The sequence below is a fragment of the Hyaena hyaena genome, unplaced genomic scaffold (assembly GCF_003009895.1).
Source record: "Hyaena hyaena isolate Hyena2069 unplaced genomic scaffold, ASM300989v1 scaffold_446, whole genome shotgun sequence".
Lineage (NCBI taxonomy): Eukaryota > Metazoa > Chordata > Mammalia > Carnivora > Hyaenidae > Hyaena > Hyaena hyaena.
The window spans coordinates 75,114-97,408 of record NW_024081081.1 but is presented as its reverse complement, the minus strand read 5'-3'; the positions used below and the strand labels follow the sequence as shown (position 1 = coordinate 97,408).

Below are 22,295 nucleotides of genomic sequence, written 5' to 3'. Positions count from 1 at the left end.
CTACAGGGAATTGATCCTAGATGGAAGCTTACAGAACTACAAAATGTAGATAGTTTTATCAGATGAGGAAGTCCCTTTTTATTCCTAGTTAGATGAGAGTATTTATCATGGATCAGTGCTAGATTTTGTGATAAATGAGACATAGAATAAAGAAAATTGTACAGAAAAATCTACATAAGGAAGCTATAAAAAAGAGAAGATATATTTAAGTCATCTACTCTGCAGACAAGCATAAAACTGAGCCAATTTGTCAAAACAACTATTTCAGCGCTATAAAACTTATCAAAACAAATAAAAATGTGAGAAGTATTTGTGGAAAGCTGCCCTAAAACCAAGAGAAGTGGAAACTGTGCTCTTCTTTACTGAGTCTCCTCCTGTGCCCTTTCTCAGATCACTTGATGCTGATATTTTACCAGAGGCAGGGTTCGTCATGAAAACTATTAAATTAAATTTCAGGAGAGTAGTTCTAGATATGGTAAAGAGGACAAAACACTTCACCCATCAATACTTTGAATAAAGGTAGCAAGTTTGGTAGGGAAAGAATGTAAAACCAGCAGCACTGTGAGTCTGAGACTGAGATCCCAGTTGGGGTTAGTGGCAGATAAGGCAAAAATTAAAGCCACAATCCTAGAAGTAATAACTCCATGAAGGGTAGTGATAAACTATCCTTATATTACATTCCTAGCTGACAGGGAAGCTACATGCATATACTGGATATGTCTGAGAAGGAATGATGGGAAGCAACACCAGTGGAAACTAAATTTGCCTTGAATCCAAACATGTTCCCTTATTACAAAGAAAACCTAAGGCCGCATGGCTCTAGTGATAAATTCTATGAAATACATGAAAAAATTTTACTAATTCTACACAAACATTTACAGAAAATGAGAAAAATAAAACTCTAACTCATTTTATGAGGCAAATATTATTCTGACATCCAAGCAAAGAGAAGGCGCCACAATAAATATACATGGACACAAAAATTCTTGACAAAATATTAGCAAACCATATCTAGAATTACATAAAATGATTAGACACCATGACTAAGTGGGATTTACCTAGCAATGCAACATCGGGTTAATATCTAAGAGCCAAGTCACAGAATAAAGAGGAAGAGAACACATAATTATTTCAAAAGGCACAGAAATAACATTTCATAAAATCCAGCACTGATTCTTGATAAACACATCTAGCTGAAGTGGGAATAGAAAGGAACTTCCTCAGATAGATAACAGCTGTATGAGTAACTGACTAGTAACATCATAGTTAAAGTTGAAAAATTAAATGCTATCACTTTTTAATCAGGAACAAGACAAACACTTCTGTTTTCACCATATTATGGTAATAGAGCACATATTTCTCAGATACTATAACAGAATCATAATCCATAAAAAACACAAATGAATAAATTGGGCTTCATCAAAATTAAAGTCTTCTGGTCTTTGAAAGATGTCATTAAGTAAAGAAAAGGGATAGATTTAGAGAAAATATTTACATTTCATAGATACGATAAATATATTCTGGATATGTAAAATATTTTTTCAATTTAATAAAAACAACAAAACACAATTTGAAAATGGGCTACAGATTTAGCAAGACAATTTACCCAAGAAGATATGAAAATGGCTAACAATCACATGGAGGACTGATCATTTCATAAATTAGTACATAAATTCAAAGTAAAACCAGAGTAATTTTACCTTTTTGGAATGGCCAAAAGAAAATAAACAACAACAAAAAAACCCTGCAAGCAAGTTGTGACAATGCCAAATGTTAGTGAAATTGTACACTGTTGATGGGAATGTAAAATTATACACTCACTCCACAAAATACTTGGAAACCTTCTTACAATATTAAACATATATGGAGAAATCATAAACTTGAATAAACTGATAAGCTGCAAAGAAATTGAATCAGTAATCAAAACTCTCCCAAAATCAAGTCCAAGAACAAATGGTTTCATAAGCAAATTCCAAAAAAAAAAAAAAAAAATTTAAAGAAGGCTTAATACCTAATCTTCTCAAACTATTCCTAATCTTCTACAACTATTCCAAAAATAGAAAATGAAGCAAAACTTCCAAATTCATTCTATGAAGTCAGGATTACCCTGATATCAAAACCAGAAAAACACACCACTAAAACAGAAAATTATAGGCCAATATCTCAGGCCAAAATTGATGCAAAAATTCTCAATAAAATACAAACTGAATCAACAACACATTTTTTAAAAATCATCATTTTCAAGTAGGACTTATTCCTGTGTTGCAAAAGTGGTTCAGTATTTCCAAATTAACCAACATGAGACACCACATTAATAAAGTATAAGAAGCATCTAATCATTTCAATAGATGCAGAAAAAGGATCTGTACAATATCTATTCATGATAAAAACCCTCAACAAAATTATATATATATATAATTTTATATATATAATATATATATAATATAAATTATTATAAATTATATATATTTGTATAAATTAAACACTCTGTGGGACAGTAAAAGGGATCATGGGATGTATGAGAAAGAGCAGTACAGATATTCTGTGTTAAAGACATAATTTGATTAAATATAGTCTAACTTCATGGTCAGGTAATATTCTGATTACTCATAAGCTTAATTATCTGTTGTATTTTCTAACTTAAGGCAATAAATACAGTTTCTCAGGTAGATTTCTTAAAGCATACTTAGGTTTACACTGTGTGTATCCTGAAGGCCCTGAACCACAGTTCCCAGATTGATCAGTCTTAGAATTAAGGTAAGCATAACACTCTTCAGGACCAAAATCTGCACCTGAAAAAGATGTGTGGTGAGTCATATTGAGCTTATATTACTTTAAAATAATTCATAAATATATTTAAAATTCTGATGTGCTTTAAAGTATATTGCACAAAATACAATCATAATGCAAATTGGAAACAAAGACTAGAGTTAAGATCACACAAAATCATTTAGATAAAATATTTAAAAATTGAAGGCACTCTTGTCAAAAAGATACCTTAAAATTAACCATGGTGTGCAGTTATCTTCTAAGTTTTAGTAAGTCTAGATATCTATAAGTGTATACAAAACTTTAAAAGTTGACTTATTGGTCAATAATCTAATTTATATAAATGTCTTTTCAAGTCAAACCACTAAACTAATATCTTATTGTTTTATATTTTCCTTAGACCAAAAAATCATGGAGTCCTAGTTTTTACACTCAGTCTCCAATCCATGCACATAATGTGTTCAGTTCTCATAAAATCCAACCAACGGATATTATTTATTATAACATCCATTAGTTCTACCATAGTTGGAGGAGTAAGCTGAAAATTTTTGATAGGAAGATTTAACCACTGCATTATGGTGCTGAAGAAAAATGGCGCACCGTAAGAGGATCCACAGGGACATATCCAGATCTTAGCTGAAACTCCCACAGGCTCTAGTAAACTGGAAATAAGGAGTTTATTTTATACCAGAAGTCATTTTAAAACCTGGTTATTGGTGAGAAGTCAAAATTATTTGCTTAGCTAGGAAAGCAGGTCATTTGGTGGACATAAAAAATAGGCCAAAGTTAAAGTTACAGTGACAAAATTAGGGACTCAAGGGGTAACATATAGTTTATTCCCCACCTCAAGAATTTTTCCTGCTTCTAAAAGTGTGAAGAGCAGGGGATTAAAATATAAGGAGATGACTTCCATAAAGCAGTGTGGGTTTTTTTGTTTTTTGTTTTTTTGTTTATGTTTTTGGTTTTGGTTTTTTTTTGCAGTTTCTGTGTTGCGGGTACGTAGTTGCCAAAGGAGTCTCAGTAAATATCACTCTCAACTGAAAACCCTGGAGAGTTATGGCCATAGAAACAACAGTGAACTAGAGAGACTGAACTTTATTTATTTAAACTCTGACCAAAGCTTAATACATATCACTTTCTCACTTCTTTAAAGTGGTTAGTTCCTCATTTCATACACTTAACAGAAAAAAAGATGGATAATAGTAGTATCTATTAAAAAAAAAAACATTTTAGACTGAAAGCAGAGCTTCAAAAGGTAGAAATTGAAGACAACAAAAGAAATTTAACTAGAAATGTGTCATTATCATTCAAGAAAAAACAAAGATATCTACCTATATTAAAACAGTTGATGAAGAGAACATGATACATTATATAAATTGCAAAGATATAAATATGCAAGAAGAAAAAGTATAAAAAATAAATTGAAGGGGCGCCTTGGGTGGCTCAGTCTGTTAAACATCCGACTTCGGCTCAGGTCATGATCTCACGGTTCATGGGTTCGAGCCCCGCGTTGGGCTCTGTGCTGACTGCTAGCTCAGAGCCTGGAGCCTGTTTCAGATTCTGTGTCTCCCTCTCCCTCTGACCCTCCTCTATTCACGCCGTCTCTCTCTCTCTCTTTCTCTCTCTCAGAAATAAATAAAAAATAAATAAATTATAAAAAAACAAAAAAAATTGAAATAATTATGGAGATATTATTAAATATAATTTGAAATTTTAAGAAAATCCATATAATAATACAGTATTTACATCAAGTATTCCAAGAAACTCACAGAACACTAAGAAGAATTAAACACACACACATACACAAATGCATCCAAATGTATGGCATGAAGACTGCTAAACAAAGAAAATCATGATGGCTTAAAGAGAAAAGAAATAATCTGACAGATTTTCTTTAGAAAATACGGAAACAGTATGACAGTAAAGTAACACCTTTAAAATGCTAATAGGGATAGAGTTTCCATTTCAGGATGGCAACATAAAAAGATTCTGAAGTCAGCTCCTCCCAAAAGCACACCAAATCTGCAGCTACATCTCAAAAACTAAAAACTAAGCAACCCTTATACATTGGGCAAAGGAGGAAAAACTCTCAGAGAACAGGGTAGGAAAGGCAGAGACAGACACCATACCAGGCGTGGCACTCCACAATCATGAAGGAATAAATACAAAACCCAGAACAATAACACAGAGAGTTGGAGTGGCTACATGAACATTGCAAAAAAAAAAAAAAAAAAAATGCAATATAAGAAAAAGTAATTGTTACTAAAGACAACCAAAGAATTTTTACGATTGTCAACCCATGAAGAAAATATTACATATCCCCTAAGAATAAAGCACCAAAATCTATTAAATAAAAACTGGCAGAACTGAAGGAAAAAGTAGGTAAAAATAATAGCTGATTTTATGTCACTTCTCAATAATGGAGAGAATATAAGATCAGTAAGGAAATACAAAATTAGAACAACTCTACAAATGAACTATTCCTAACATATCTACAGAACACCCATTGCAACAAAAGCAGGATACATACTCTTCTCTATGCATTTGGAAATTCTCCAAAATGGTCATAGTCATGGCCAAGACAGTCTAAACAAATCAGGAAGGAATGAAATCATATGAATTATGTTCTCTGAATAGTGAATTATATTTTCTGAATACAATGTAATTAAAATAAAAATCGATAATAAAAGTACACTAGGGGATGTACCAACATGGGAATTAAAAACCACACTCCTAAATAACCAAAGCATAAAAAAAAACAAATCTCATGGGAAATTAGAAACTACTTTAAGATGAATAGGAATAAAAACATGAATATGAAAATTTATGAAAAACATTGAAATCACTATTTAGACATGGATATCTGTAAATGATTAAAATAGGAAAGAAATATTTCAAATTAATAACCTAGAATTTTACTTTAAGATACAGAAAACAGTATTCTAAACATAAAAAGAACAGAAGAAATAATAGGAATTATAGCAGAAAAAGATAAAATAAAAAATAGACAAATGACAGAGAAAATCAACAAAACCAAAACTTGGTTCTTTGAAAAGATCAACAAAACTGGCAGATTTGAATTATTAATTAGGAAATTTCCCACAATGAAAAGGCTGAGAGCAGATGATTTCACTGGTAAATTCTGCAATATTTTCAGACAATTAATATAATACATTGCGAATTGTTCCCAAAAATATAAGGAATGCTTTTGTACCATTCAATGTGGCTTGATTATGAAAACACAAGACAGTTCAAAAAAGAAAAAAAAAAATAGAACAAAATCCCTCACAAATATAGACATAAAAATTTCACAAAATCCACAGAATTAAGAAGTAAAACAAATGAACATGAAGAAAATAAAAGATAAAGGAAAGCCAAGAACAACTCAAATGTAGAGAATAAACTGATGGTTACCTGAGGGGAGGTAGGTAGGGGATGATTTAGGTGATGGGGTTTAAGGAGCGCAGTTGTGATGAGCACTGGCTGTTGTATGGAAGTGTTGAGTCACCATATTGTACACCTGAAACTAATATTACACTGTATATTAACTAACTGGACTTTAAACACAGACTTTAAAAAAATCTACAGTGATGAACAGTGATTTTAAAAAAACTCAACAAAATGCCAGTAAACTAAAACCTACAGCATATTAAAAGCATTATTAGCATAACAATTAGCAAACCCTATTACCAAGTAAGATTTGTTCCTGGAATAAAAGGATGATGTTACATTAAAAAAAAATAGCAGAATAAAGGGGGAAAACATGATTGTGTCAATTAATGCACAAGAAGCAAAACTCAATGCATTTTAATGTAAAACAACTAACTAGAAGGAAAGTCCTTCAATGTAGTAGAGGTCATCTTTAAAAAAACACAGCTAATATAGTATTCGGTAGTGAAAAGTTGAAAATTTTTCTTCTAATGACAAGGAGCAACACAAGGGTGCCAGATTTTAGTACAAGTCGTGATCTAAAGCAAAAGGCAAGTAATTTCTTGATAATAGGAACTTAAATTGGAACAGAAAAAGTAAAATTATCTCTGTTCATAGTTGCCATGATTTTATACATATAGAAAATCCTAAGGTTTTTACACACACACACACACACAAACACACACCCACACACATTCACACAACTAATAAATAAATTCAGCAAAGATACAAAAATCAATGCATCAATTGCATTTCTATAATTAGCAGTGAAAATCCCCAGAAGGAAGTTAGGTAAACAATTTTATCAATGTATCAAAAAAATACTTACAAGTAAAATTAACCAAAGTGAAGTAAAATTTGTATAATGATAACCACCATATGTTGCTGAAGAAAATTAAAGAAAACACAAAAAATGGAAAGCTATCCCATGTATATGGCTTGGAGGACAAAATATTAAGATGGCAATATAATCCAAAGTGATCTACAAGCTTCAATGCAAACCTTATCAAAACACCAACAATGTATCAGCAGAAATAGAGAAACCCATCTTAAAACTCATATGGGATCTCAAGGGCCTGAAATAGCCTAAATAATTTTAAAAACGGAGAACAAGCTTGGAGATCTCTCTCATACTTCCTGATTTCAAAACTTACCACAAAAGTTACAGCATTCAAGACCACGTATACAGGCATACTAACATACAGATATATATACACCAACAGACTAAAATAGAGACCCTAGAAGTAAATCCTTCCATATATGTCTAATATTTTTGGATAAGGGTGTCAAAACCATTCAATGGGAAAGGACAGTCTTTTCAACAATTGGTATAAAGAAAACTGGATATACACATGCAAAAGAATGAGGTTGACCTTTACCTCACAGGATATTCTAGAATTAACATGAAATGGATTAGATACATAAATGTCAGAGCTACAACTATAAAACTTTTTTTTAGAAATGATGGAGATTAAGGGTTGCACTTGTTTCAATGAGTACCAGGTGTTGAATGTGAGTGTTGAATCACTAAATTGTACACCTGAAACTAACATTATACTGTATGTTAACAACTGGAATTTAAATAAACACTCTAATATTTTTCATTTGTGTATAGTTGATACACAACATTACTTTTAGGTATACAACATAGTGTTTCAACTTCTCTATACACTATGCTAAAAACTATAAAACTCTTAGAAGAAAATAGAGAGGAAATGTTTTTTGGCATTGGATTTGGCAATTATTTCTCGGATATAATGCCAAAAGCATTGGCAACAAAGGAAAATATAGATAAAATGGTAAAAAAAAAATAATTCCACATGAAAACCAACAGTGAAGTGAACTTCAGTTAATGGGTATGGAGTTTCAGTTTGGAAAATTGGAAAACGTTCTGGGGATGGATGATGGTGATGCTTGCAAAGTAATGTGAATTGTAAAATGACACTGAATTGTAAATATGGTAAAAATGGTAAGTTTTAGGTCATGTATATTTTTTCACAGTTAAAAATAAGTAAAAAAATCTCAAGCATATATCAATAATCCATAACTATCAATATAAGAATGATAAAATAACATGACCAAGTGGTATCTTTTCCAGAAATGCAAGGCTGGACATTAGTATAATGCACCATATTGATAAACTAAAAGACAAAAAAAAAAAAAAAAGAAAACAAAGAAAAAGATCACTTAATAGACACAGAAAAAGTAATGGAAAACCTATCATTTTACACTTGATTAAAACAAAAACCTTAACAAACTGTGTAACTGAAATGGATCTTCCTTAACCTATAAAGAGGATTATGAAAAACCATAGTTAGCATCATCTATATTAAAAACTCAATATTCAACTCCTGAGATAAGGAACAAGTCATAATATATGCCCTGAGTTTTTCTACTCAATATTGTATTGGAAATACTATTCAGGAAAAATAGCCAAGAAGAAAAAATAAAAGGCATATAGACTGTAAATATTTTCCTAAGACATTTACTGATATATAGAAATCTTAGGAATCTACCAAAAATAATTATTGGAACAAATAAATAATTTTAGCAATGTTGAAGGATAAAGATTCAATATTCAAAATCAATTTGTATCTCTACATTAGTAATGAAATATTAAAATTTTAAAAAATCCTATTCATAATAGCATCAAAAAGAATAAAATATCAAGAAATATATTTAACAAAAGAATTATAGGGCTTGTATACTAATAATTACAAAACTATAAAACACTGAAAGTAAGATACAACTAATTGGAAAGACATCTCATGTTTATGGATTGGAAGCTTTAACATAGTTAATGTACCAATACATCTCAAATTGATGTACAAATTCAAAATGATTACTATCAAAAGTCTAGCTGACTTTTTTGCAGAAATTGTCAAGTTGATTCTGAAATTCAAGAACTGCAAGAGACCTAGGACTTCCAAAATAATCTTTTTTAAAAGAGGGAAAAAGTTGGATTGCTCACATTTCCTGATTTGTAAACTACAAAGCTACAGGAATCAAGACAGTGTGCTACTGACATAAGAATATTGATGTATAGATCAATGGAGTAGAATTTACAGTCAAGACTTAAATCTTTTTACAGTCCAGTGATTTTTAGCAAAGATGCCAAGCCACTTAAATGGGGGAATAATCATCTTTTCAACAGTGATGCTAAGATGACTGGGTATCCACATGCTAAAAGAATTAAGTTGGATCATATTTCACACCATATGCAAAATTAACTCAAATTGGATTATTGACTCAAATTTAAGAGGGAAAGGTATAAAACTCCCAGAAAAAAAAAAATCAAGACCTTGAATTAAGCAATGCTTTATTAGATATAACACCAAAATCACAAACACATACCAAAAAAATATATAAATTGAAACTCATCAAAATTAAAACTTTGCATTTCAGAGGAGGCAGTCAGAAAAGTGATGACATAATCCAGACAACAAAAGAAAAGATTTGCAAAACACAAGCTTAACAATTAAAAAATAGATGAATGATACAGATATCTCTCCAAACAAAACATACAAATCGTCAATAAGCACATTGAAAAGATGTTCATCATTAGTCTTTAGGTAAATGCAAATCAAAATTACAAAATACCACTTCATAGTCACTAGACCATCCACAGAATAACTCAATATGACATGGATATCAATTCATAATAGATGATAGATAGGTAGGTAGACAGATAGATGATGATAGATAGATAGATAGATAGATAGATGATAGATAGATAGATAGATAGATAGATAGATAGATAGATAGATAGATAGATGATAGATAGATGAGATAGATAGATGGAGATAAAGATAGAGGTATCTTTTTTCAAAATATCCTTAGTTGTTCAAATCACCCAGTTCCTTGGGAGAGCACTTTACCATTCTACAAGTTTCTTTCCTTATATCTTTGTTTTGCCTTTCTTCAAACCTATAGTCATTCTGTGCCATTGTATGATCCTTTAGGGCATTGATCATTACTTTGCAACTCCTTTTTACAGAGAAATTAAAGTAGGCAATTACTCATTACAGTTGAGAAAAGGTTGAGCCACTTGGGCTATTTATATGAATAACCTAAATATTTCCTCTGTCAGTCACTCTTACTTCTTCTCATATAGACAAGAAATGCTGCTGCCATTGCAGCTGTCTCCATCTTCTTCAGCAAAAGATCCCATGTATATTTTGTGCCATGATTTTCCTTTTTGTTTTCAACCTCAGTGCACATCATCTTTCAATGAATTTATAATTACTGGATCTGCATTACTCCTTTTTGGGATTATCATAATCCCTGTAGTTCCCAGGTATGAATGTGTGTATCTGGCTGTGATTTAAATTGTATACATATACCAATTTATATTTATGATCTTCTAATGTCCATAGTCATATGTATTTATTTTATTTTTACTAACAAAACTGTGGATATGGAGGGATAGAGGGAAGTGTAACTTATATTCAGTCTGTTTTTTTTTTCTTCTCAAATGAAGAGCCCATAGACTGAATCTTTCCCTCTATTATTTTGTGTAAGTAATTCATAACTTTAATTCCAGATAACTTGTCTGATATTTTTGTACAGTATTTCTTATCTTTTTCTATAATCCTTTAAGATATATATATGCTAAAAATCACATTATTTTTAAAATCCCAATTCTGTATCAACATCTATTTCTTTTTGGTTTCCAGAAAAACACATATATGAGAAATAAAATTATAATAAATACCTTCACCAAATAAATCCATACACTGTTTTAACCCACTTATACAACTTCCATTCAGACAAAGCCATTGATTCTCTCCACATGGATGCCCATTCTGAACAAAAAAGTTATCTTGACATGTTGCAGATGATCCATTACAATATTCAGGGAGATCACATTCATCAGAGGGAGGCCTACATATTTCTCCTTTTGCCGAATACTGATGGAATGAAATAAATCATACTGAATAAAGCAGAATGTGAAAACATAAATAGCATAACAAAGATGACTTTGTTCATGTAAGTAATACAGGAAAATCTTAAAGGCTCTTACTTGACAATTTTCACAACATTCACCAGTATCACAAGTTGAACCAACTTTTAGTGTGCATGTGGCATGATCACAACATGTGTTTGGGTTAGCAGCACAGTCCTGAAAGGCAAATCAAATGCTCTGAAGTACCTTCCAACTCTAACTCACACTAGACAGATATTTTAACGTTGACAACATTATATAATATACAGATAGATGCTTAAATTACATGCTGGCAAACATAAAAAACATAGCCACTTACTTAACAGATGCTTATTGGCTACTACTCTGCTATGCTGTGTACTCTTTATATCCCCAGAAGAGGTTTGACTATATTGGCTGTAGGATTTTCCTGAAACTCTGAGTCCACCAAAGCCCAAACATCAAGCTCTCTGGCTCTTGCAGACAAAGGGATAGTTAAATATAAAACATAAAATAAATAGAAGCTCTGATTTATCAATTTCATTATAATGACAAATTCCTAATCAACCTAGGAACCTATTGCGTTTTAACAAGTCTGTAACTTTTATGGGATGTTCAAAGTTTAATTTACTTTTATTTTCTAAAGGCAAAGGGTTAGAAAATGATATTTTTAAATATGACTGAAATTATCATCCATATCTTATTATGCCTTGATTAATGTTATAATTCATTCACGTGATTTTGTTTATAAAAATTCTATTATTATACTGAATAAAGGCAACAGATAAGAATAGAGAAGGTTGGAGAGATAATGCTTACATACACACACATACACACACACACACACACACACTTTTTAAATTATCAGGGATTTGGAATAGGGTTAATTGGACAAAAATTTCAATAAGTTATATAAAAGTAAGTCATGGATTTCAGTAGGCTTAATATGAGTCATAGAATACTACTTATTAAGGTAAACCAAATTTGAAGTATTTTCCAGAACTAATCTGCATAATCAATGTTATTGTTATTGTTACCCATATGGGATTCCAGAGAGTAAAGTTATCACAGAGGCTGGCTCAATTATATTATAATTAATAGAACTAAGATACACTATTTTCAATTTTTACTAGAAATTTTCAAAGTGTTTCCATTTAGACCCAGATAAGAAAAACAAGTGGGTACTGTAAAATTATTTCTTTAAAGCACACCACCCAACTAGTTATCTGAAAACTCACTTTCATATTGAGGAGGGTACACAGTAGTAACTTTAACTATTTCTGTAGGGAACACTGAACTCCTTTCATGTATTGATTTTTTCACATCCATACGCCTGTTATGAGTCTCACAATCTCTCTCTTCCTTAGTGTGTTCCTTTTATCTCTAGTCCTCCAATTAGTCAGCTTTATCTAAGATTTTTGTGGATTGGAAACATGCATTTGTTGATTGTGAATAATCCAAACATTTTTTTACTTAAATATTGACCTGCATTAAAATATTCAAAGCCACAAGTGTGACTCATTTTCTTGTTGAATTGTGAAAACTTTATATCCGTTTTTCTGAATGCCAGCAGATCTTAGGCTCGGAAGAAATATGGGCATTACCTTATTTTATTGTGCTTCAGTTCATTGTACTTTTCAGATACTACACTTTTCTTTTCTTTTTTTTTTTTTTACAAATTGAAGGTGGCAACTCTAAATTGAGCAAGTCTACCAGCATCATTTTTCCAACAGCCTGTATGTCAAATTTTGGTAATTCTTTCATTATTATTATATTTGTAATGGTGATCTGTTTTCAGTGATATTTGATGTTACTATTTTTTTTTAATTTTTTTAATGTTTTATTTATTTCTATGAGAGAGAGAGACAGAGTGAGCAGGGGAGGGTCAGAGAGAGAGGGAGTCACAGACTCTGAAACAGGCTCCAGGCTCTGAGCTGGCAGTCAGCACAGAGCCCGACGCGGGGCTCGAACCCACGAACCGTGAGATCATGACCTAAGCGAAAGTCGGACGCTTAACCGACTAAGCTACCCAGGTGCCCCAATATTTGATGTTACTATTGTGATTTTATAGAATGTCATGAGCCATTGTCTATATAAGACAATAAACTTAACTGAGTATGTTCGGATTGCTCTACTGATGAACTGCTCCCCTCTCTCCTTCTTTTCAGGCTCTCTATTCCCTGGAACACAGCAACATTGAAATTTGACCAATTAATAATCCTATAATGATCTCTAAGTGTTCAAGTGAAAGGAAGAGTCAAATGTTTCTCACTTTAAATCAAAAGCTAGAAAGGATTAAGCTTAGTGAGGAAGGCATGTTTAAAGTTAAGAGAGGCCAAGTGGTAGGCCTCTTACAACAAAAAGTTAGTGAAGTAGTGAATGGAAAAGAAAAGTTCTTGAAGGAAATTAAAATGGCTGAATGCATGAATGATAAGAAAGCAAAATGGTATTATTACTAATATGGAGAAGTAGTCTGGATAGAAGATCAAACCAACCATAGCATTCTCTTAAGCCAAAGCCTCATCCACCGCAAGGCCCTAATTCTCTTCAATTTTATCAAGGCTGAGAGAGATAAGGAAGTTGCAGAAGAGTCTGAAGCTAGCAGAGATTGCTTCATGAGGTTTAAAGGAAGAATCTGTATCCATCACATAAAACTGCAAAGTTAAATAGCAAGTGTTGATGTAGAAGCTGTAGCAAGTTATCTAGATGTAGCTAAGATAATTAATGAAAGTGGCCATGCTAAGCAACAATGTAGATAAAACAACATTGCACTGAAAGATGTCATTTTCATAAGTAGGAGGAAAAGGTAATGTCTGGCTTCAGAGCCTCAAAGGACAGGCTGACTTGTTGGGGGCTAATTCAGATATGACATTTGGTTGAAGGCAATTCTCATTTACATTTCAAAAATTCTAGGGCTCTTAAAAATTATGCTAAATCTACTCTGCCTGTGCCCCATAAACGGGACAACAAAGTCTGGATGACAGCACATCTGTTTACAACATGGTTTAAGACCACTGTTGAGGAACACAGCTCAGAATAAAAGAATCCTTTTAAAATATTGCCATTCATGAACAAAGCACCTGGTGATCCAAGAGTGTGAATAAAGAGGTACAATGAGATTAATGTTGTTTCTATGATTATTAATACAACATCCATTCTCTTGCCCATTGATCGAAGAGTAACTTCAACTTACATCTCATAAGGTTATAATTGCAATGGATAGTGATTTCTCTAATGGACCTGACCAAAGTAAGTTAAAAACTTTCTGGGAGGGACTCACCATACTAGGTGCCATAAAAAGCATTCATGATTTATTGGAAATGGTCAAAATACCAACATTAACAGGAGTTTAGAACAAGTTGATTCCAATCTTTGTGAATAACTTTGAGGGTGTCAAGGCTTCAGTAATTATAGATGTGATGGAAATAAAAGGAAAACTAGAATTGGCAATGAAGCCTGAAGATATTACTGAATCACTGAAATCTCATGATAAAACTTCAACAGATGAAGAGTTCCCTCTAATGGCTAAGCAAAGAAAATGAGTTCTTCAGATGGAATTTACTCCCACTGAAGATGCTGTGAATATTATTAAAATGACGATCGAAGATTTAGAATATTATATAAATTTAGTTGATGAAACAGCAGCAGAGTTTGAGATGATTGACCCCAATTTGAGAGTTCTACTGTGAGTAAAATGCGCTCAAACACGACCACATGCTTACAGAGAAACTATTCATAAAAGAGCCAGGTAATGCAGGGAACTTCATTGTTATCTTATTTAAACTTTTTTTTTTATATTTCTGAAAGAGAGAGAGAGAGAGACAGCATGAGAAGGGGGGGGTCAGAGAGACAGGGAGACACAGAATCTGAAACAGGCTCTAGGCTCTGAGCTGTCAGCACAAAGCCCGACATGGGGCTTGAACCGTGAGATCATGACCTAAGCCGAAGTTGGCCACTCAACTGGCTGAGCCACCCAGGCGCCTCTAGTTATCTTATTTTAGAAACTGCCACAGACACTTCAACCTTCAACAACCACCACCTTGATCAGTCAGCAGCCATCAGCATTAAGACAAGATTATGACTTGCTGAAAGCATCTTTTAATAATAAAGTATTTTTAAATAAGATGTGTACCTTTTAGATATAATTCTATTTCACACTTAATAGACTAAAGGATAATATAAGCATTAATTATATGTACTGGGAATCAAAAAGAATAATTTTATTTACTTTTTTGTGATATTCTCTTTATTCTGGTTTTCTGGAACAAAACCCACAATATCTCTGAGGTATTCCTGTACCAGGGAAGAACACACGCAATAGGGAAAGTGAAACCCTGGGTTAACTCAGTTACAGAATTAATGACCTTGAAAATCATCTGTATGGATAATCTATGAACCACTGAATCCGTATACTGACTTATAAGTGCACTTGTCAGTTTATTATAATTTCTATATGTATTTTTATCTTTTCTGCAGAAAAGTGATTTTGATGCCCTAGGGGAAATGGCAATATAAAAATTTATTTATAATTTTTCACATATATCTTCCAAATCAGTACTAACCTCTGCACTCCCACAGTCACATTGTTCTCCTTGCTCCACTTGTCCATTACCACAAACCACAGATTTGTATGATGGATCTAAGTGTGGCTGATTTTGAAGACATTGGGACTTTGGCTTTGAAATAAAATTTTCAAAATCCTCCATGCTGCAGTTACTAAAGATCTTCACACCACTGGAATGACTAAACATACATCAAACTTCAAATTTTTATGTAAGTATTGCTTCATAAATTGCTTAGACTTGGAATAAAGCTATTTACTAGCATTCCCCAACAGACAAAATGCTCAATTTTGTTAGGGTCAAAATTTTATTTTCTGTACAAGGGAAGTCAATTGTGCAAGAATTTATATTAAATATTTAGTTGGCAATAAATCCTAGAACTTTATTGGTTCTTATATTACACTCACTCATGGCATTGTTTTCTCTTATATTTCCTACCTCACAAAGTATTGTTTCATTTTCATGACTCCTAAATATTATAATATCCTGTATTAACAAAAGAGACTGAGCTTTTCACTTCTTTATCTATATTTATTCATAGATAACCCTAAAGTACTGTACTTGGCAGCTCAGATAGTTGCTACTATTGCCCCAATATATCACCTAAACTCAAAAATCCAGTACCAATTATTTACTCAGAGATGACATTTCTTTTTTTTTTTTTTAATTTTTTTTAATGTTTTATTTATTTATAGGAGAGAGAGAGAGACAGTGTGAGCAGGGGAGGGTCAGAGAGAGAGGGAGTCACAGACTGAAACAGGCTCCAGGCTCTGAGCTGGCAGTCAGCACAGAGCCCGACGCGGGGCTCAAACCCACGAACCGCGAGATCATGACCTAAGCAAAAGTCGGATGCTTAACCGACTAAGCCACCCAGGCGCCCCCAGAGATGACATTTCTAAGCACACATCTAAAATACCATCCCCTTACATCTTTATTCTTTTAGTTACATTTATTATTCTTTAAAATGTTTATCAACAACCAAAATATTATTTATTTAATTATTTACTTATTATTTTCCCCTGCTAGTTTTTTAGCTCTGGGAGAACAGGCATTCCAACTATTTTGTTTTCTAGCACAGAGTGAAGACTCAATATCTATATATATGTATTTTAAATAAATGAGCCAATTGGAATAAACTATCTGTTGTAAATAGTACAATCTTTTGTTGATATTGCATTATTACTTTTATTATTCTGAATAGTATTAATACATGAAAAAGTTATATTCATAAAGATTTATAATTTGATGCCAGATATAGCTAATATGAAGTTATTGGATTTTACAGCAATAAACTCAAACCCTAGCCCTTTGGATTATCACAGGGAAATGGAGATGTTATTTATATGAGGATCATGAACAAATGAGAGATTTAAAATTTTTTGGGGGGGAGGTCACATCCCGATTGAACATACTCTACCATTATAATAACCACAAATAACTGATTTATTATTACATTGTCAACAATTCAGATGATTTTTATCTAAACACCAAAAACCAAAAGGAGAAGTGATATAATATTATTTTACTAAAAACTAGGCAACGTAAGATGTGTTTACTATTTTTGAACTCAACTCATTTATAAGGGATACACTTTCTGATATAAATTAATGTTGTCATTAGAAAGAAAATATCAATCATAATTATAAGCAACTACTATTTGTAGCTTGAATCTTAGCAAACACTTGCTAAATGTTCTCAATCTCCATTCTCTCATTTTTCCTTGATAATAGAGCTTTTGATTTTCAGTTGAATACAGGTCTTTCTTATATAGTGTCTACATTTATTAGCCTTTGTAAAGTTAGGATTATATCTATATAAAGGTCAGAGAATTGGCCTAAAACAAAACCATAATTTAAATTATAGAAAGTAATGTTGACAGCCATGTTTTTATTCTATTGGTGACTATAATTTTGGTTAACTATTGTAGTTTAAGCTTCCATCATAAGCGATGAGATGATACAGGATATGAAAACCACTGTGTAGAAATTAATGTAAAATTATGTTGTGAAATGCTATGCAATTAATAGAATTCTAATTTCCCAAAATAAAATGAACTTCTCTTAGATTTAAGCTGCTATTACTTTGGGGTTTCTGAACTTACATTCAAATCTAAAAACAAATTCCACCCCAATAAATACAGATCTCAATCAGGCTATTGTTGTTTTAATCACATTTCAAACATTAATTTTGTCACCACAATATTGCAAAGCATTGACAGCAGGATGCAATGTTCTCATTACAATGAGGTGGAGAATACTAGAATAGATCATGTGATTAATCCACAAACAAAACATATGTTCAATATTTGACTTTTTTAGAAGAGGAAACACTCATTAGTAATAAGATTAATAAAATCTGTCTTCAAATATAACATTGAAGAAATTATTAAAGGCATTTCAATTAGTAACTAAAAACAGAAATACAACAGTTCAACACATTCTCTTACTGTGAAGTTTGTACAGCATAATCAAGCAAAAATGAAAAACAAAAGATAAAAATAATTACTATCATTAAATAAGTCTCAGTAAGTTTCAAAATACGTACATCTAAAAACAATAAATATTAAATCAGAAGTCAATAACAAAAAGCCATGTAGATGATCCAAAAATATTTGAAAATCCTGACATACTTCTAAAACAACCTGGTAGACAAAAGGAATTACAAAGAAAATGAAAATATTTTAACTAAATGAAAAAGAAACACAAAATATCAATATGTATGATCTGCAATAAAAACTGTGGTTAGAGTGAAATGTACAGCTTTAAAGGGCTTACACAAAAAGAAAGCTTTAAAATAAAATATTTGAGTTTTCACATTAAAAATCTAGGGGAGGGATGCCTGGATGGCTCTGTCAGTTTATCATCTGACTGTTGATTTCAGTTCAGGTCATGATCTCAGTCGTGAGACAAAGCCTCACATTGCTGTGATCGCAAAACCTGTGAATTCTCTCTCTGCACCCCTCCCTTGCTCACTCTCTCTGTCTCTGTCTCTCTCTCTCAGTCTCTCTCAAAATAAATAAAAATAAATAGAAAATTTTAGAGGGAAAAACTAGTTTACTCTAGAGTAGGCATAAAATTAAGAAAATAAATTGGATAAGTGATGGGACTCAATAAAATTAAAAAACAGCAATAAAAAAACGGAGATTGGAGGGAAAAAGAGAAAACACAGATTATATGAGACATAAAAGAAGTAATATCACTAGAGATCCCAGTGACTTAAAAAAAAATAAGTGGAATTTAGGCTTGTGAAGATGGCAAAGTAGGCATACCCTAATCTCACCCCATCCCATGTTTACAACTAGATATCACTCACATCCAATGAATATACCAGAGAGCAATCCAAAGACAGGCAGAAGAAACCTCACAACTAAATGTAGAGAATAAGTCACATCAGAGACGTTAGGATGGGCATATATGGTGGTTGGGAGCTGCCCACAGGAAAGAGGCTCTGAGAAGAGAAATCACCAAGGGATCCACATGGAGGAAAATGGATCCCCATAATGTCTGCTTTGAAAACCAGAGAGACTGACTTCCATGAGTTCCAGCAGAAGTTGGAGCCTGGAGCTTTAAAAGTCAGCTGACCCAACACTGGGTGAGCCAGAAGGGTGAGTGATAGATGGGTCCTTGCTCTTAAGGAGACAGCAGCCCTTAGAAAGGCAACATAGAAGTGACAGTTTGCACAACAGCGGGGGCAAATGAGAGAAACAAACTTGACAATAAACTATGAAAGAAAACAAACAAACAAAAACCAGAGCATTTCCATTGGAAGAAAAAAAGTGAGGGGATAGTAAAACAACAGGTATTAATGAGGATGCAGAGAAAGGGGAACTCTCTTCTACTCTTTGTGGGAATGCAAACTGGTGCAGCCACTCTGAAAAACATTATGGAGGTCTTCAAAAAGTTAAAAATAGAACTAGCCTATGATCCATCAACAGTGCTACTAGGTATTTACCCAAAGAATAGAAAACTACTAATTTGAAGGTACATATGCACCTTGATATTTATAGCAGCATTATCTATAATAACCAAACTATGAAAACAACCCAAGTGTCCATGACTGATGAATGGATAAAGAAGATGTGATACACACACACACACACACACACTGTAATATTAATCAGCCATTAAAAAGAATGAAATCTTGCTATTTGTAATACAATAGATAGAACTAGAGAGTATAACGCTAAGCCAAATAAGTCAGTCAGAGAAATATAAATACTAAAAGATTTCATTCATATATGGAATTTAAGAAACAGAACAGAGGAAAAAAAATTTTTAAAAAGGAAGGAAACCAAGAAACAGACTCTTAACTATAGAGAACTAATGGTTACCAGAGAAGAGGTGGGTGGAAAGATGGGTTATATGGTTGATAATTAAGGAGTGCACTTATGATGAGCACCAGATGTAAGTGCTGAATCATGAAATTGTACACCTGACAGAAGAAAAAAATTAATTTAAGTAATTTAAGTGAGGGAAGGGAGAAATATTTATCATGCAAATGAATGTTAAAAGAGAGCTGGATTATAAGACAAAATATGGTTTAAAACAAACTCTGTAAAAATACACAAATAATGGGGCGCCTGGGTGGCTTAGTCGGTTAAGCGTCCGACTTTCTCTTAGGTCATGATCTCTCTGTTTGTGGGTTCGAGCCCCTTTTCGGGCTCTGTGCTGACTGCCAGCTCAGAGTCTGGAGCCTGTTTCAGTCTGTGACTCCCTCTCTCTCTGACCCTCCCCTGCTCATGCTGTCTCTCTCTCTCTCTCCTAGAAATTAAACATTAAAAATTAAAAATACACAAATAAGGACACTATGTAATAATAAAGGAGACAATCCAATGAAAAGATAAAACATTGTAAGTTTTATGAACCCAACATGGAAATATCCAAAAACAAAAATCAATTAATAGCTAACACAAAGGAAATAATCAACAGTAATATAATAATATTAGGGGACTTTAACACCCCACTTACATTGATGAGTAGATAATCCAAACAGAAAATCAACAAGAGAACAGTGGCTTTGGATGACACAGTAAAGCAGATAAGTTTAACACATAGTCAGAACATTCTATTCTAAAACAGAAGAATACATTCTTTTCAAGTGCACATGGAACATTCTCCAGAATAGATTACATTGGGGCACAAAACATGTCTCAACAAATTTAAAAAGATTAAGGTCATACCGTGCATCTCTTCTGACCACAACACTATGCAACTAGAAGTAAACCCTATGAAAAAATCTGGAAAAACAGAAATACATGCAGGTTATATAACATGCTACTAAAAAATGAATGCACCAATCAAGAAATCAAAGAAGAAATCAAAAGTACATGGAAACAGGGGCACCTGCGAGGCTCATTGGGTTAAGCCTCCAACTTGATTTCGGCTCAGGTCATAATCTCACAGTTCATGAGATGAAGCCCTGCATTTGTCTCTACACCAACAATGCAGATCCTGCATTGGATTCTCTCTCTCTCTCCCTCTCTCTGCCTCATTTCCTTCTCTCAAAATAAATAAATAAACATTTAAAAATTTACATAGAAACAAACAAAACTGAAAACACTATGATCCAAAACCTTTAGAATACAGCAGAAGTGGTTCTAGGGGAGGGGTATATAGCAACACAGGCTTACCTCAAAAGCAAGAAAAAAGTCTTAAAAAACAACCCAACCTTATATCTAATGGAGCTAGAAAAAGGAGAAAAAACAAAACTCAAAACCAGAAGAAGGAAGGAAATAATAAAGATTAGAGCAGAAATAAATGATACAGAAACTTAAAAAAAAAAAAAGAGAGAACAGATCAATTAAACTAGGATCTGGTTCTTTGAAAAAATCAACAAAATTGATAAGCCTCTAGCCAGACTCATGAAAAAAAGACTCAAATAAATGAAATCACAAATGACAGAGTAGAAATAACCAATACCACAGAAATATAAACAATTGTAAGGGAGTATAAAAAGCTATATACCAACAAATTAGACAACCCAGAAGAAATGGATTAAGTACTAGAAACATATAAACTACCAAACCCGAAACAGTAATAAATAGAAAACCTGAACAAACCAATTGCCAGCAAAAACATTGAATCAGAAATCAAAAACTCCCAACAAAAGCCCAGAGTCAGATGGCTTCACAGGGAAATTCTACAAAACATTGAAAGAAGAGCTAATACCTATTCTTTTCAAACTATTAAACAAACAAAATAGAAAGGAAAAGAAAACAAAGGAAAACTTCCAAATTAATTCTTTGAGGCCAATATTACCCTGATATCAAAATCAGATAAAGAATCCACTGAAAAAGAGAACTACATGCCAGTATCATTGAAGAACATGGATGCAAAAATTCTCAATAAAATACTACCAAATAGAATTCAACACTACATTAAAAAAATCATTCACCACGATCAATTGGGATTTATTCCCAAGTTGCAAGGCTGTTTCAATATTTGCAAATTAGTCAACATGATACATTAAATCACTAAGAGAAAGGATATTGGGCATCTGGGTGGCTCAGTCGGTTAAATGTCCAACTTTAGCTCAGGTTATGATCTCGCAGTTTGTGAGTTCAAGCCCTGCATTGGGTTCTGTGCTAACAGCTCAGAGCCTGGAGCTGGCTT

The 22,295-nt window shown here is 32.7% G+C and overlaps 1 protein-coding gene and 1 long non-coding RNA gene across 2 annotated transcripts in view; one reads left to right on the top strand and one right to left on the bottom strand.

The window, feature by feature from the left end:
- Window positions 1-22,295, bottom strand: part of ADAM2 (ADAM metallopeptidase domain 2) — a 111,110-nt gene that overhangs the window by 21,046 nt on the left and 67,769 nt on the right. Inside the window, exons 12-15 of the mRNA XM_039253398.1 lie at window positions 15,685-15,865; window positions 11,222-11,320; window positions 10,913-11,108; window positions 2,687-2,792 (exon numbers count right to left, since the gene is read on the bottom strand). Coding sequence (XP_039109329.1) covers window positions 2,687-2,792; window positions 10,913-11,108; window positions 11,222-11,320; window positions 15,685-15,865 — 582 coding nt within the window. The remainder of the gene's footprint in view (window positions 1-2,686; window positions 2,793-10,912; window positions 11,109-11,221; window positions 11,321-15,684; window positions 15,866-22,295) is intronic.
- LOC120246077 lies at window positions 1,766-15,167 on the top strand. Its single transcript, XR_005531957.1, has 3 exons — window positions 1,766-1,776; window positions 12,301-12,303; window positions 15,110-15,167. It is a non-coding gene; the product is annotated as an uncharacterized LOC120246077 (long non-coding RNA).